The following is an 18,446-nucleotide window of genomic DNA, read 5'->3' on the forward strand; positions in this document are numbered from 1 at the left end:
TATATATAATTTTATTAAAGCTGCATCTTGCTTTAACACTTTTTTAATTGCCACTATGTGACCAGAGGAGATATTCAATACCCATTTGCTATAATGCAGAAAGCCAGACCACTGCTCCCACTCATCATTATTTTAGACACATTATTGTCTGTATTTTAGCCTCACCGACATGAAAATCTGCTATACAGTACCATAGCTGCTTTCTGCATTCAGCTCAGCCTTGAAACACATTCTAACTGAACCCACTAAATATGCCATTAGCATCATAATTATGAGCATTTTTTCTCATTAGAAAATGCACAATATCGTATGCTCTGTTTTATTTAACAAAGAGGATGAAATATTGGATTAGTATGGACTTAACAAAATTATATGGGTATTTAGCATGACAAGATAAATAATAGGGACCAGGAAACAGATGCACATTAACAAGTCATGGCCTCATTTGTGCATAAACCAAAACGCTGTATGTGAGCAGTATGTAGAGGAGAGAGAGGAGAGATAACAATAACAATGGGTACATTTTATCAAAATGAAATGAAGAGTGACCTTTTTTAAAGGAAAAATATAATAATTTAATTAAATGTAAAAAAATTACATTTTTGTTTTTAAATTTATCTTTTTAGCTCGATGCTAAAGAGAAAGCACCACAGATGCAGCTTGCTTTAAGGCTTTGTTGATCTGATTGAAACCTCCCACTAAGCTGTCTGATGTGTCATTGCTCTGATGACTGTGTTGCTATGGTCATTTTAGTGATGTTTATAGCAAATATGAAATCATTTAGCTAGCATCTGGAAAAGGGTTAATTGTATTTCTCCAGTGAGCTTCAGTCAGTTGCTGGTCTTCAACTATTTAAAACGTATGAAGCTGCTTGGCTAGTCTGAAAGGCTGGTTAAACAGGAAGTGATCTTACAAGAAGTGGAATTCTGGGTATGAGTGCCACGTGGCTTGTGATGAGAACACTGAGAACAGCAGACAATAGAAGGAGAGTGACAAGCAAATAGAGATGTGCATTTGGATTTGGCTGTTCGTCCGAATCCGAAATAACAAATTATTATATGCCCGAATATACGAAAAACGATATTCGGGCATATAATATTTATTTTTGTATGGGCACCACCTTTTTGCTGCTTCCAAGATGGCGGTGCCTGTACATGTGTATGATGTCACCTGACGCCAGCGGCATGTGATGTCATACATCACATGCCGCTGACAAATTATTATGCCGTGCACATGTCTACCAGCAATCACTATGTGCTGTGACTGAGGACTCCATCTTGGCCATCACAGAAGCATACATTAATTCAGAACTGATTGAAGCCCTTGATTAAAAGCAAAGTAATATTTAATAGTGTATATGAATTATTACTTTGTTATATGCTAAATCTAGGGTAAATAGATAGTTTAGGGTTGGTTGCCTATGTATGCATGTGTATGGCCAGATTCATTATTCTCTCTGTACACATTTACATTACCCTATAATGAACTCTCTGAACACTTTACATTTTTAATTCAGTGAAAGATACCCTTTTTTACACCCTATTTTGTGTAAATGCCTATACTTCCTTGAAGACTGCTGTACAACTCAAGACAAATAATTAACAAAGCAAAACAATGACACACTGAGTTCCTTAAACAGGCTTCTTTCAGTACAATACAATGCTACACATTTAAAAATAAGCGTACAGCTCCACCTGGTGGCAGGATAGAAGAACAAATAATATTTATATGCAACTTAATTGTTCATCCTTTTTAGCTGTGTCAGAAACATTGTGATGTGCTGATAGAACGCACCAAAACATACAAGCATTTGTTTTATTATTAATATTTATGTAACCATAGTTTGTCTGCATTTTTTAAATGGTTGTAAATCTTTGGACAGTTGGCAATGCTGGTATAAAGTTGCTATATGCCTGAGCTTAAGGTGGCAAAGGTGCAGATTATTCACAAAGAACACTTGTTTTAGACCTTCTCTGATTATAACTGAAAGCTTTTATTCCTCTTTTGGTACATCAAAAATTTTACTATACTGTGCAGCAGCTTCCTGGCACAGACTGCTGATATGTATATTAATGCCTACTAATACAATGAACTATGTTAGAGTTCTAATCCCATTTAATGTCCTTAGAGTAAACATTACTATTATGTTGACCCCTAATGTTACATTGTGCTAGCACAGAGTGCGGAATAGAAACTGAGAGCAGTAATCTAACTGGTTACTAACTTGCTTGTATATAGTGAATTTGATATTTAAGGAACTGGATCAGCATGACAAGGCAGGAGCTATTAGAAGTAATATATATATATATATATATATATATACATACATACATACATACACACACATATATATTACCATGGTAACACTATTTATCTATGCCAATAACAGCAGTAGTAAGTAATCAAACAGCTGCATTCACCAAAAAACTGAAATATCCATGTTGTATTGACTGCCTTCTTTAGAATAACCATTCGCTGTATTACAGGACTAAAAAGTAAGAACCCATAACTAACAGTGGGTAACCATTACTCTACATGCCTTCTTTTTTCATGTGAAGAAAGTATTCCTAAATAATGAGATGCAAAATAAGACAATGCTTTGGGGCATTTTATAATTAAGATGTATAACTCTCAGAAACTCACAATTATTTAATCGCTGGGTGATATCAAATTATTTTTTGATCTACCATGGTTATTACGAAGCTGCTTTATTGAATTAAAAAAAACTGTTCTGGAGACAATTTATTTAAAATTGTGTGGTGCGCTTTACATACACTGTATTTTTCTACTATATCTCACAAACCAAAGAGCAGATGGGAGGTTTATTGTCTACTGAATATAAACAACAATTATCTTGTTGCAAAAAGTAAGGGCAAATCTGTAGAAAAAAAGGTCAAATGTCTACAAAGCAGCATAAAATGTAAATGTTTACTTTAAAACCAAATCTTTAGCTTTGTTACATTTAATAACACTGTGCAAACAACACAAAAAAACATCCTAACCGGCTGTCACTAAAATGTAACACAAAGTAACGAGGTTTGAGCTGTCTCGGTGTGGTAACATGAGGGAGTTCCCCCTTCTAAAGACATATCTTGTTGTCATTTAGAGTTTGGCAGCCTGAAATTTGTATGCTTGCTCCACATATCCAGATTTCACCAGCTGAAATCTATGTGTCCTAATCTATCTATCCAGTGAAATCTATAATTGTATCTTCATGTCCCAGTTTAAAAAAAAGCAAACTAAAAACTTGAGTAGGGGGACCTCTCCATGGTGCTACAAAAATTCTAAACTAACAGCAATATTGGGTAGTTTACAGTGTAAGCTGTTAGAACATACCTCTCACTTTAACATCCGTCCTTTCAGCATGGCATAAAGAAAGTCCAAAGTGGATATGAAAATAGCACATTTCTTAGTTGTCCTTTGTACTTAAGGTGCAGTACATATATTTACTTGCGTGTAAGCCGCCATGAGTATATTGGTGCAGGAACCCAGTGGAGTCTGCACATTTCCTTAGGTGTGTTTATGAGTAATGAAGGAAGATGACCTCTACCAGGAAGATGGCACATGGCCATGCCTCCTTTCAATACACTTAGTTGGAATACCTAGTCAACCTACATTACGGTACACTTCTTTAGTGATGTTATCTTTGTCTTTAAGCCCCACTACTGCCCCACTTTCCTGGCTGAATGACACTCAGCGTCATCCAACGTTTTCCTGTGAGCCTAGACAGTCATGCACGCACCACCTGTAGTACTGTCTAGGTTTGCTGCTTTTTACTTTGGTTTTTAACTCCAAAACTGAAATGTTTCTATTCTATGTAATGTTATGGAATGGGCTGTGGCGTTAATGTTAGCCATAATTAATCCGTTTTGTATTGTGCTGGCAGATCTCCATTATCAGTTGTGCAAGACTGTCTGCCCTAATAAAGGTTAAAAAGTGTTGGTTATGTGTTTAGGTGAGGTACTGAGATCTTGAGGACTGCTGAATTAAATGTTATTTGCTTAGCAGGACATTACATGTTTGTATACAGGAATACAGCATCAAACAGGGAACTTATAAATCATAGATAAGTATGCATATCGAAAATAACATGGACTAGACTTGTACTACAGCACCACCTAGTGCTCAAAATACATTATTACATTAGAATAAGCTGTTGCATTTCCAACATAAAGATCTAAAGGCATTGTGTGATTGCACCTTAAAAAAAAAATGTCCCTCCAGTCTGTTCCTTTTCTTCACATTGTCATCTATTCTAAGCAATAGAAGCTGACTGTTGTGACCTATGTATAAATCTGCTCCAAAAAAAAATAACTATGAAGATTTTTTTTTCTAAAATAATTTTTAGACATGCTGTGTGAATGGAAACACATAAAAAACATATACTGGGAATTTCTCAAATTTGACTGCAAAAGTGGAAATACACTTTAAGTGGTCACTAGATTTCATTTTCTGGTTATACAATGTTCAGTTTTTATGAATGCAAATAATATATTATTATACTTTTTGAAATACAAATTATAAATGCATTAAAGGAGAACTATGGGGTTAAGGCTTTTCCCCATAGTTCTCCTTAGGGTAACGGGAGGACACAAACTAGCGTCCTCCCGTCACCCTAGGCTCAGTATACTGCGAGCTGTAGCTCGCAGTATACTGAGACGCTGCAGTATACCGTGAGCTGCTGCTCGCGGTATACTGAAACGCCGCAGCTGAAGCGGATCCCGACAATTGTGCCGGGATCCGCCCAGCTGCGTGACTGTACCGGCCCCTCCCCCGTCCGTTCCGCCAGTCAGCGCTGGCGGATCGGAGCAGGGAGGGGGGAATCCAGCCCCTCCCCTATCATGGCAGGGAGCCGTGACAGGATCGAGAGGTGAGCGAACGCCGGTATGTGTTCACTCACCTCCCGATCTACTGAGCCGACCTGTGACAGTCTCATTGCCACAGGTCGGCTAGAACTATGAGGTGAGTGAAAAGCACTCACCTCATAGTTCTCCTTTAAATAGAGGCATGACTTAAGAAAAAATGTTCTATGATGTACAAGACACTCTATCAACAATGCTTATTCGTAAGCCCCCTAACAAATATACAGTACATGGGCTTGTACACATCAGGTGCCTAAGTAATGCAATTCTGGTTCTGCATCTCTTGCACTTAATCCACAACTTTAATTAAAACAATATTTTTCATACAGACATGCTGCCTTTCAAGGTTCAGGGAGAATGGAGACAAGCTTGATAAAGCCTTAGAGTACAGTAAACTATTTCCTTTTGTCTTTAACCTCTTGCCGTCCGCCCGTAGTAAAAAAACGGACGGACGGCACTGCAGCATCTGCGGGTTGCCGTCTCCAGACGGCAATTTTTTTCTGCTCGCGCGCGCCCCCTAGCGGGCACGCACGGGCAGAAAAGACCCGCTAAATGCACACACCCGTTACCGGGTATTTAATAAAGCTCCCTTAAATCTTTCTAGTTGAACAGTCTTTGCTGGTTCTACACTTCTAAGGTGCTGGACAATATTGAATGCTTCTGAGGATAGATGTGAAGAATCAGGCTCCAAAAAAAAGGAGATGGGGAGTGGGGTCAGCAGAGGTTCCCATGTGAGAAAAATAGGCTTGCAAGGATTATCTTCAAAAAAAGTGAATGCAAAGACTGTATAACACTCTGTCAACATGTTTTGTTCTCTCGCATTCCTTATCTATAGTTAGTCATTCTCATAAAAAGAATTTTAAAATCTACTGGTGTCCTGATCTGATACATGGCTTTTACCCCTCTATACCTGATTCTTGTTGACGGTGCTAAGGGTCTACCAGACACATGAACCACATTTGGTGGAGCTTTCCTCCTATCCAGGAATTTTGGCAGTGGGTTTTGGGGGTCTACCACAGGGTGACAAGTTCATGGGTGTTAAATGACCCCAAAATTGTTTTAATATCTATGATTCCAGGCTCCTTGAAGTTGGTTAGAGAGGCACCCTATGTCCCTTTTCTGACTTCTGCTAGGGCTGTCATCCCATGACACTGGCGTACACCGGTGATATGTTCCTTATCTGAGTGGAATTGGGAACTAGATCACATAACTTGATCACATTTGTTGGCATCAAAACATAACATTTGGTAACGGTTCAATTTTACATGGTCTGCCGGACACACATTTTATGACTCTAAAATGTCTAGATCTGGTCTCTTAATGATCATTATTGCTCCCTCTTATTCTCCCTTTCCTTCCCCTCTCCACACATTTTCCCCCAGACCTATTTTTTTTCCATCATTACCTTCAATTAATCTTCTCTTGTCTCAACACATCCACATATATATGGGGTTTTATCCGCCTTGCCCTGAGTTTATAAGGGGTCAGTGAATGTTCATTGAACCGTTATGTCATCTATATTCATATACTGTATATTACAATGTTTTTTATATGTACTTCTTTTCCTGGTCTTTTTTTCTTTTCTTTCTTTTATACTCTGTGAAGGATCCCCTTCTACTTACTACCAATGTCTCATGGAGTTCATATTTCCTCTCTGGAATTTACTGTTTAACTTTGTTTATTCTTGATGCTTACTGTTACAGCTTTGTCATATTCTTTTTCTATCTTGTTGATATATCTTATAAGAAAACTTAATTAAATTGAGATTGAACTAAAACTTTGTTTACTAAATTAATAAATGAGTTAATAAATAATGTTAACAAGCTTAGTAATTAAAAGTCTGTAATATTGTTCTTTATCAGATCCATGTTTATTGTTATTGTGGACTAATATAAAAATGTGGGTGATAAAAAATGAGAAATAATAAAAAAAAAATTAGAAAGGTGCTGAGCACCCGTACCAAAACCCATTACATGCCTATCTGTGCTCTTCTCCTAATACTGTATGGACAGGAATACTGAAAAATTGTTAGGACCCAGGAGATAAGACAAATCTCATATCACCTCTATGATGGTACGAGAGCACAATATTCTTTTTTTTTTTTTCAAGCCATTAGAGGTCATTCTCTAATTGATTATTAGACCATGTCTAGTCTGATGTCATGCTTTCGTTTTTTTTTTCCCAATGAATAAAAAATATTTAATTTATCTTACCACAATATCCTGGAGTCCCACACACAGTCTTCATTGTCACTTGATCATCCACAATTTTTGAAAGCCCAAAGTCAGCTGAAAGTCATAGTAAAAAAAAATGAAAGCAGGTAAAGAAACAATTAGGGTGTTCACAGAAATATAAATGAATGAGAAAATAATAGACCATAAAAATTCCAAAAACTTCCACAGACATGTAATTTGTATCATTTGAATGAGAAAATAATAGATCATAAAAATTCCAAAAACTTCCACAGACATGTCATTTGTATCATTTGAATGAGAAAATAATAGATCATAAAAATTCCAAAAACTTCCACAGACATGTCATTTGTATCACTTGCTCCTCTTACTAGATTGTAAGCTCTCACGAAATGTTATTGTAACTGTACTGTCTCCCCCATTTCGTAAAGTGCTGTGCAAACTGTTGGCACTATATAAATCCTGTATAATAATAGTAATAATTTAATAGTATCAGCCCAGTGACAAGAGGGGCCTGGTCCTAGGTATCCCTTTTTTTCCTTTTGTCAGAAGCCTGCTCTGTGGCCCCAGACTAAAGTAACATGAAGTGGACAATACTGCCTATGATGATTCAGTTATGACTAGATCAAGAGCAGGCAGTGTGTTCTGTAGTGGCCTTTACTTGCAACCATGCTTTCCTACCCTTCCCTCCTCCACCAACCTGCCTGGAGACCTTCCCCTTCAGCTCAAGTGCCTGAAATATGTTAGATTGCCATCACTGTTCAATGCAATACAGTTTGACTACACATAACCCCTCACTTGTATTCTGATATCTACTATTCAAGGGTTTTTGGGAAGATAATATAAGTACAGATCTCTCAAATTTGTAAATGGTTTTAATGGTTTTTATAAACACATATTTAAGCTAAAGCGTTCTATTTTCCAGGAGTTCTGCTTTGACCTACTTTATCTGCAATGAGGATACAGATAATGTGCACTCATGCTGTCCAGTGCCTCATGCTGACAGCAACTCACAAAAGGGAAGAGGAGGGGAAGGTATTACTGAATCATGGAAGCTGGCCTTTTCAACTGGTTCAGACTTGCTATCATCATACCATCATAAGTAAGATTTTTTTCACAAATGTTTGTGTTCAACAATAAGGCTTATTCCAGCCTTTGTCAACCTTTTTAACATGAAGGAACCCTTGAAAAACATTAAAACATTTGGGGCTCAGGGAATTCCTCTAACTCAGGAAACATTGGCAATAAAAAAGAATGTGACATACCTACATAATTTGACACCCAGGGCTGCTCTATATAACAAAATTATTCTCAGTAATAATAGTGAAACAAATAATAATAATAATGGCCAGAAAGGAAATGCAGACAGTGGAAATTGTAATGTTCCCTGAGATTGGTGTTTCATGGAAAAGTGTCCCCTTATATTGCTGGTCGGTGAAGAGCTTTCTTACTTTGGTGGTCAGGAAAGAAGGGTCCCCTTAGATTGGTGGTCAGTGGGAGAAGGACTACCTTACATTAGTGACCATTGGGAGAGGGGCCCCATTATACTAATGGTCAGTGAAAAAAATGCTCCCTTCAATAATGGTCAGTGGGAAGAATGTTTCTTACATTGGGAGTTAGTGGGAACAAGGCTCCCCTACAGATAGAAAGAAAGATCATTGGTGTCATTGGTTACTTATCTGAGAAATTGCTCATTTCTCAAGGAACCTCTAGTAACTATTGAAGAAATCCTAGGGTACCATGGAACTCTGGTTGAGAAAGGCTGTTCTATTCACATAAACTGGGAGAAATAAATAGCAGGTGGTTCTGACGTTTGATAAATGTGTCCTAAAAGAAAGAGCTACCAAGTTGCTTAGTCTGAGGCTCGGTGTGGCGCGGCTGCCTCACTCTTATCTGCAATTTTAGGACTGTATCTCTAAAATCCGGTAACTCGTAACACATGTGGCTCTCAGATGCCAATGACTTGTAACACACATGTCGCCAATCAGGTCCCAGTGACTCATAACACATATCCTATCAGGTTCCAGAGAATCATAACACATACTGTATGTCCGATCAGGTCCCAATAACTCATAACACATACAGTATACGGCCCTCAGCTTCCAGTAACACATAACACACATATCGCTATCCGTTACCAGTAACTCACAACACATATGTGGTTCTCAGCTCCCAGTGGCTCATAACACACATGTCACTATTAGATATCAGTGAGTCATAACACCAATGTGGCTCTCACATTCCTGTGCCTCAAAACACACATATGACCCGAAGTGCCGGAGTTTGACTCAGCCGATCCAACATCTGGATCGGCTAAGCCGAACCTCCGGCAGGCTACTCGCTGCTGTTCGGCCTATTCTCATAGATGCCGAACAGCAGTGAGTGAATAGCGGAATGCCGCCGAGCGGCATTCTGCTCGGCTATTCTGCTCGGTACCTCTGTGGTACCGAGCAGAATAGAAAAACAGTTAAAAAAGTAGAAAAAATAAAATAGAAAATGATTTGGGCGGAGCTAGCAGTGACAGCTAGCTCCACCCAACTGTTTTCTATTGGTCGTGCGGTTCTGCTGCCGTCAGAATAAAAAAAAACACCATAAGAATGCATAGCTAGATTCCTATTGGCTATTTCACTTTGCAATAGCCAATAGCAAATAGCTGTTGCACCCGCCCTCTGCTGCTGTCAATCACTAGAGGGGACCTGATGGAGAACTTCAGGTCCCCTCTGCTGATTGACAGAGCAAAACTTTTTGGGAGAAAGTGTTTCTCTCCCGGACGGCCGGGAGCCGCTATCTCATAGGGAGAGTTAGTCTGGAGATCAGTGTCCCTGGTTACCTGGTAACCAGGGATGCTGATCTGTCTGTGCAAGTGGCCGGAGCCATCCGTGAGATGACAGCTGGTTCCGCCCAGCAGTCAGTAGCAGGCTATCGGGCGGCCAATGGCCGTCCGTTCGGCCAGCCAATGGCCGTCCATTCGGCCAGCCAATGGCCGTCCGTTCGGCCAGCCAATGGCCGTCCTTTAGGCCAGCTTCGGCTTTCACCTCAGCTCCGTCGAGCCGAAGCATATGCCTTGAGAGCTGTACGGGCTATAGTGAATAGCCTGTACAGCAGCCCTTCGGTTCTACTGAACTGAAGGGGTCCTGGGGCCGAAGCATCAGCCGAAGCTACGGCTAGATCCTTCAGCAGCTTAGTGAATAGACCCCTTAGTCACGAAATAATGAATGAAAACATTCAAGCAGGTTTTCCAAATTCAAAAACAAACCTGTGTACAAGAACCTGCCGTACACACCTGCTCTAATCAGGAACGCTGAAAAGATTGCTGGATTTCCAGCCTGTGCCTGATCTATAGGTTAGCATGTCTGCTTGCACCCGAGATTCAGGTCTTTCTGACTTCTGTTAGCTCATGCCCTGGATTATTCCAGCCAATTGTTTGGACTGTGTTAAAGAGGAACTTTACCCATACCTTCAAAATAACAGCAAAGGCACCTTTAGAAATGTTTAGTAATGACAATCTACAAACAGACACTTCTAGATAAGTTCAGGCTTTTTATTTTTTTCCATACCTTATTTTTCTTTTCTTCCCCAGCCTTCTCACATTGGCCATTTTAACTAAGGGCAGGTTACTAGATCTCCCTTTACTTCCTAGAGCTCTGGCACATGTGACTAGGACATGTGATCATGCACATCATCTCAGGGGAGGAAATGCCTTTCCCTGAGATCTCGTGATTACAGATGAGATTCCCCAGCAATGCTCTGCTGATGTAATCTTCCCATGATGCAACGCTTGGGCACAATTTCATAATTTGTGCCAAAGTGGACCAGGAAGTGGGAAAAAAAGAAATTGTAAGTAAAATAAAAATATGTGTGTTTAGATAATGAATGTAAGATGATTTCATATCAGCATGCATAGCTGTATGCTGATGTGATTTATAGTCAAAGGGGATAAAGGTCCACTTTAATACTTAGCTTTTCAGTGGTTATTCTGATCATCAGCCTATTCCTCTGCTACTGTCAGTCATTGACCTGTCTACTTGCCTTTTAAGAACATTTTGCTTATGCCTGATCTGGTCATCTTATATAGTTTGTGTTAGAGCTGAACTCCCTGTAGTACTTGACTGTAGTAACCAATGGGTGCTGGAAATTACTCCAAAAGATAGTAGCATGCAGAACCCAAGTGAACAAGTCACCAGCACTCCAAGAAATATACATTTGACTGATTTTGTGCAAAAACAGCATCACATAGGCCATAAAAGCCATTGTTTTGGGGCCTCATAGGGTCTCATTCTCAAGGCAACATAGTGATGATATTATTAATTGCAGCGAGCTTGGTGCCAAATTATTCACTTTAAAGTCACTGCAAAGAACAAGGGGGCGCTCTTTGCTTCTGGAGGAAAAAAGGTTTAAACTTTGCATACGGAAAGAATTCTTCACAGTTAGAGCTGTGAAAATGTGGAATAGACTCCAACAGGAGCTAGTTCTAGCTAGCTCAGTTAATTGTTTAAAAAAAAATCTGGATGTATTCTTATATGCACAGAATATTACTGGATATTGAGTTCTTATAGGTATATTAAGTATCAGAGATTGTTGATCCAGGGAATATCCGATTGCATTATGGTATCAAGAAGAAATTTTTCCCCTGTTGGAGCACATTGAACCATGCTATATATGGGTTTTTTTTTGCCTTCCTCTGGATCAACAGTGGGTAATTGTGGGCTTTTTTTTCCATAGCTCTATAGGTTGAACTCGATGGACTTTGTCTTTTTTCAACCTGACTAACTATGTAACTATAAGTACTATTGTCATAAATTATAAAAGTTGATATTTCTTGCTGCGCTAATGACTTATCTCTTCCCTTGATCTGGTCACCAGCCTGCTAAATCTGTCACTGTCTGCTGGTTGCTCTGACCATCTGTCTGAGGCCTTGCACCGCTCTAGCATTTGCCCTGCCTGTTAGTCAGGCCCTGGTAACACAGTGGGGTTGATTTACTAAAAGCAATTGGCTATTCATATTGCAAGGGACTTTTTACTTTGTAAGGAATTGTTCCTTAGCCTAGTGAATGTGGTGAACATTTACTTTGCAAAAAAGTAATCAATCATGTGCAAGGAGAATAAAAAACACAGTATTTGTTCTTGGGCATGATTGGATGATTGAAGTCAGCTGACCTTCACCTAATTCTCTAAGCCAAGGGAAAAATTCCTTTAAATCATCCTCTTAAACTTTCTTTTAAAACTTAATGGCACAATAAACACAGTGACATCGTCATACTAGCAAGGTGCAGAACATATGCCAAAGGCCAGGACGTTCATGGCAGGCTTCTGGCTGAAGGAAATGATGTCTAAGTAATCAGTGTGTGCTGTACTTTTTGCTAAAGCATTGCCAGCTATAAAACAGAGCAAATTGTGAAAAGGCAATTTCAAAAGCCCTCAAAATCCTCCAAACTGTTTAACAGGAATAGTTTATTTGATATTACTTTCAACATAATTGAGCAGGCATGTACAAATTAAAGGTAATTTCAGCTGTCCCTCCAGCCTAAGCATTTTCAGTCTTAGTGGAAATAACAATAAAAGAATAACTGTGCAGCAATCACTATGAATAGTTCACATTGTTAAATCGTGAAATGTTCTGCCAGTATTGCATGCCAACAGTATTCCTGATTAGCAACTGCAATTTTATTTACTTTTAATGGATTTATCTTTTATATCCTTTGTAATAGGGGCCTTTCAAACACTGCTGTCTATAGCTTACAGAAAGAATTTGAAAGCACCTTGAAGATGATTTTAAAAGCAGCTACGGAATAAGAATATTGAGGTCATCACCGTTTTCTTAAACCCTGTGCATTTACTAATCAAGTGACAGAAAGCTCTATTTCTATATCCTTAGGGCACTTTGCTATTGAGGAAAATATTTTATAACATCACATTTTGCTACAAAGAACAAAAGAGAATGGAAATTCTCTCTTCTTAAATATATTTTTTACCATCATCAAAAGCGATTTTATTTTTTAGTATTCTATGGCAAATAGGAAAAGCATAATGTATCCATCCATGTGTAACAATAAAAGTAAGGCCATAAAAGACTCCTTTCTGAAACTGGAAATGGGTAACATGCCTTTCAGCATTTTAATTCAAGAGTGCGCTCTGTAAATATCCCATGTACCCCAAGCGTTTCTGCTTTCAGAGATCCTCAAGCTACCTCCTTGTTATATGACCTAACTGTTCGACTGCCTTTACTACTTTGAGTCACTGATGCAGAACAAGTGATACAGCAAATGAAGTCAGAACTCTTGATCTGCATAATTGTATTGGGTCAATAAGTCAGTGCATTGAAGCCATTGGATCAGCATGATAGCAAGAAGCATTTCCAAAAGTAAGGTCAGCAAAGGCAATATATGTACAGCACTCAAATAGAGCCAAGGGATGATAGGACTGAACTTTAGCTAGAAGAGAATGAGTGCAACAGGGGGCACAGAGGTGACATTTAAATATCTCATCTTACCTGCAATTAGACAGCACTTACTTACACCTAACTTTTATATCAAAGATTCCACTCCCCCCTCATCCTCATTCCACCAATACCAGTTACAGTTGGTCAGAGCAGGGCTTATTTAACAGGGAAGTGCCACCACTTAAGGGGTAGAGTGTAGAAATCTATAGGAACAAACCAAATTTCAGTTTACTGTTGTAGACTGTGCAAGGCAGAATATGTTTAGCTGGAATGGATTACTGCTTTGGTACACGGTTATTTTCACTGCCTTGTTAAATGAGACCGAAAATGAACAGCAATTGTGAGTTAATAAACCGATTATAGCTCGTTACTTCAGTTCATGAGTGACTGTGAACTACGATCTGACAGAAGGGAATTTATTGTGGAAGAAGAAAATACTGCATTACTTGACTGCTGATCTCAGTGTGTATGTTAGAGCTTTATAAGTTCATAGGTGTACCATAGACATATTCATATACTGCCAGAATTGTCTAGAGTAAGATTACAACACAACAGGTCTCTCTCTTTTTTGGATTGATCAAACCCACTTAGAACATTGTATTTTTCATCTGATAGTTTATTGCGTGTAGTAAGTGCTCTCTTTATTCTGCAGTAGACAACCATTAGAGAACAATGGAGAGTGAGTAAAACATTTTCATCCAATGGATAGATGTTTGTTCCAGTGTTGATTGAACTTGTGGAGGCATGCAGATCAGGAAATCAGACATTTTTATCTGCATACCTGTCCCAAAATATTGGGGTTGTTTAATAAAGACAAATAGGCTTTTCACTTTACAAATTACTTTCCCTTAGTTTAGTGAATGGGGTGAAGCTCTGTTGACTTAGCTCATCCAATAATGTGCAAGCACCAATATTGTTATTTTTTAATTTTCCTTGCACATGATTGGGTATTCTTTGCAATATGAATTTCCACCACATTCTCTGAGCTAAGGAAAATATCCCCCTTATGGTGAAAAAGCCCTTGCAAGATGAACAGCGTGCTTGCCTTACTTTCTAAATCAACCACTTTGACTCAAAACATTGAGACCAGTATAACAGCCAGGCAAATACCCTGTTTCCCCGAAAATAAGACCTACCCCGAAAGTATGACCTAGTACCATTTTTCAAGATTCCTATAATATAAGACCTACCCTGAAAATAAGGCCTAGTTTGGTGATAGCATGTGAGGGGGAACTTGCAGGAGAGATGGTATCAGCCTGCAGGGACATACTGTATTAAGGGGATGACAGGGGAGACCCTCCAGACTTCACCAACTGCTGTCCCCCTGAAGACACTGCTTAATGTAATGGTACTGTAATGTGTACCGGTAAATGGTACCGTACTTTACCGCGCTGTCCACTGTCTGATGTCCCCACTGCTGCACCGCTGGTACCACAGTCCCTGGTGGCAAAGGAAGCCGGCGCTGTAGAAAGCAAGGCTGCGGCGGCGGAGGGAGCAGAGCCGCATTAGCCGATATTCCTCTATAGCGCCAGTTACTGTGACAGGTGGAGTGATACCAGATAACTTTGGATTGTTGTACATTTTCTTGCACATTAAAAAAAAATAAAACACCCCCTGAAAATAAGACCTAGTGTGTTTTTTGGGGCAAAAAAAATATAAGACAGTGTCTTATTTTCGGGGAAACACGGTAGCAAGTTCAGGATAGAAGCATTGGTACTTTCCATATTACTCTAAAAGGTTTCTTTTGAAATCTCTATTCACAACACTTTTATTTTTAGGTTTGGATAAAGTGGGGCAGAATTAGAAACTTCTTTCACATTTTACTACTCTCTGTCATCCTGATAGGGAAATTTTATTTCACTTCCTATCCGGATGACAACATTGACATCAGGGCAGGAAGTGAGGGGAAAACTCTTCAAGGCCCCACTCAGACAACAATGAAAATCTGACAGATGTTCTCTGTCCAGAACTAAAAACAAAATATACTGGCTGAATTTACACTTTATTATATTAAAGTAATATGAACATATCACATACATAGATAGCTTTATTAATGCAGATCAATTAATATTGCTGATATACATAAGCCACAGCAGCTACTTAAATTAAGCACTCAAAGATTATTGCTGATTGTTATTGGATAATGTATTTTTCATGCTGCTCCTTTCCATAATAAACATGAAAAAATAATAACTACAATTGTGGAATGGTCAGGTATTTTTTTTATTTTTGCTATCTTTCTTAGGTTTAAAGAGATTTCACTTCACTTCCTGTCCCAGCAATAGAGTAGGAAGTAAGAGGTGATCTCTCAAATGCAAGGAGCTATCCCCTGTAAGACAGTGGCCAATAGAACAGGTGGTCCCATTAAAGGATTCCCCCTCATCCTCCTGTTCCTATGGCAACTCAAGAACTTAAGATTTCCCATCACTTTCTATATTGGAGACAACAGTCTCCAGGACAAACTGAGAATTTGAGATAAGAATGTGCGTAGCTTAGTGCGTAAGATACTGCAGTGGTTGACGGTAGCCGGGGGTTCAACACAGACTAGAAAAACTAAATGCAAATAAATAGTTAGGATCAGATAACCTGCACCCCAGGGTACTTAGAGAGCTTGGCCATGTTATAGCAAAACCTTTATTCCTCATTTTCAAGGACTCGTTAATGACTGGAACCAAGTGACTGGCATAAAGAAACGGTAGTACCAATATTCCAAAAAGGTTTAAGATGCCAGGTGGGGAACTACAGACCAGTCAGTCTAACATCAATGGTATGCATACTGTTTGAGGGAATGACTACCGTTCTTGTCAGACCAACCTACTAACATTCTACGAAGAAGTGAGTAGTGATCTCGATGGAGGAAGGCCAGTGGATGTAGTATACCTGGATTTTGTAAAAGCTTTTGACAGAGTACCACGCCTAATACACAAGCTTAAATCTATGGGCATAGATGAAATGGTGTGTACATGGATAGAGAACTGGCTACTGGAACATATCCAGAGAGTATTGATAAATGTCTCTTTTTCACAATGGTCTAAGGTTGAGAGTGGCGTGCCCTAGGGTTCTTTGCTAGGCCCAATACTGTTTAACCTGTTTATTAATGATATTGGGAAAGGTGTTAATAGCCATGTTTCTGTGTTTGCAGATGATACTAGAATTGGGAGGGTACTAGGCACAAGCTTAGACAGTATAACATTACAGGAGGACCTGAATAAAATAGGGGAGTGGGCAACTACATGGCAGATGAGGTTTAATGTTGAAAAATGTAAAGTAATGCATTCTGTGGTTAAAAACAGGCAAGCGTAATACACATTAATGGGAACTCCACTAGGGAAGTCAGAAATGGAAAAATATCTGGGGATCATAGTAGACCACAGATTGAATAACAGCACGCAGTGCCAGACTGCGGCAAACAAAGCTAGCAGAGGACTGTCTTGTATTAAAAAGGCAATGTACTGTAGAGACAAAGCTATAATTTTGCCACTTTATAGATCACTGGTCTGGCATCATCTTGAGTATAAGTTTCAGTTTTGGTCACCAGTCCATAGAAAGCATGTCCTTAAACTGGAGAGAGTCCAGAGAAGAGCAACTAAACTAATTAATGGGCTGGAGGATCAGAGCTATGAGACAAAGTTGCTAAATTTAAACTTCTTCACGCTGAAAGTGAGAGAATTAAGAGGGGACATGATTTTCATGTACAAGATGTTTAGTGGTGATGGCAACATCAGCAATACATGTTTTACTGTAAACTCCAAAACAAAAACTAGAGGCCACCATCTAAAATTGGTGGAGAAAATATTTAACCACAAACGGCGTAGGGGCTTCTTTTCAGTCAGAGTTAAATTGTAGAACTCTCTGCCACAAGCAGTGGTATCTGCAGAGTAAATTGATTCAAAAATCAATTTAGGGCCATCAATCACTGATAACACTAAACTGATGAGCGGTAAAAGCTTTTAAAGCGTCATCTATGGCCAATTTTGGGTAATGTAGTTTTTTGAGGTTTCGCGTGTGTGCGCAATTTTAAGGCTTGACATGTTTGGTGTCTTTTTACCCGACGTGACCCCGTCTTTTATATTTTACCAAAAAATTGGGTAATAATTAATGTTTTAGAATTTAATATAGGGGGAAACAGTTTTTTTTTCAATTTTCTGTAATTTTTCCTTAATATATTACAAAACAAAAACCCCAGTGGTGAATAAATACCACCAAAAGAAAGCTCTATCTGTCCCCAAAAAATGGTATAAAATGTATTTCAGTACAGCATTGCATGACGGAATAAAAGTCAGTCAAAGTACCGCAGCGCTGAATACTGAAAAATGGCCTGGATGGGAAGGGGGTTTAACACCCCAGGCTTCAAGTGGTTAAATCTAAAAAAAAATAAGTTTTGGCTTTACATACACTTTGAATATGCCCATTCATGGACAAGTTATTTTTATTCAGAAATATATAACTCTAACCTCAATCTGTGTTGGGGACCATTATCAACGGGAGAGAAAAAGATGGAGAATCCAAAATGATATGGTTGTCATTGGAACAGGATTAGAGGGGGTATCTTCCTATGGAGAAGCTTGTCCTGGTAACAGCTATCACAGATGGGATTTTCCCTCATTTTGGGGAGAGTTTCACTTTCTTTCTGTTGTGTGTCTGGGAACCAGAAGTACAGGGAATTCTCATTGACGAGGGTAAAGACACTAACAAAAACCTTAGAGAGGTTCTAATCCATGCTCACCCTATCCAGATCTGAAAGCAAAGTTTTTAAGCTGGGGTTATACTTTAACAGTGTGCAATATACAAAGGATAAAATTAGGAGTCTGTTTCCTTATGCAGTATCTTCTTTATGACATTTGCTCACATACAGTTCTAAGGCTTCCTGGTTCACACAAAATATTAAACTGCTATCAAAGTCTGTATGCCTGTAAAATGTTATTCAGCAACAAACATTTCTTTATAATTACT

The 18,446-nt window shown here is 38.9% G+C and overlaps 1 protein-coding gene across 1 annotated transcript in view; it reads right to left on the reverse strand.

Moving 5' to 3' along the window:
* The window catches only part of CAMK4 (calcium/calmodulin dependent protein kinase IV), a 135,295-nt gene that overhangs the window by 23,296 nt on the left and 93,553 nt on the right, over nucleotides 1–18,446 (reverse strand). Inside the window, exon 7 of the mRNA XM_018563768.1 lies at nucleotides 7,076–7,150. Within this exon, the coding sequence (XP_018419270.1) occupies nucleotides 7,076–7,150 (75 nt within the window). The remainder of the gene's footprint in view (nucleotides 1–7,075; nucleotides 7,151–18,446) is intronic.

Source organism: Nanorana parkeri, unplaced genomic scaffold (assembly GCF_000935625.1).
Source record: "Nanorana parkeri isolate BGI_ZX_2015 unplaced genomic scaffold, ASM93562v1 scaffold693, whole genome shotgun sequence".
NCBI classification, from domain to species: Eukaryota; Metazoa; Chordata; class Amphibia; order Anura; family Dicroglossidae; genus Nanorana; species Nanorana parkeri.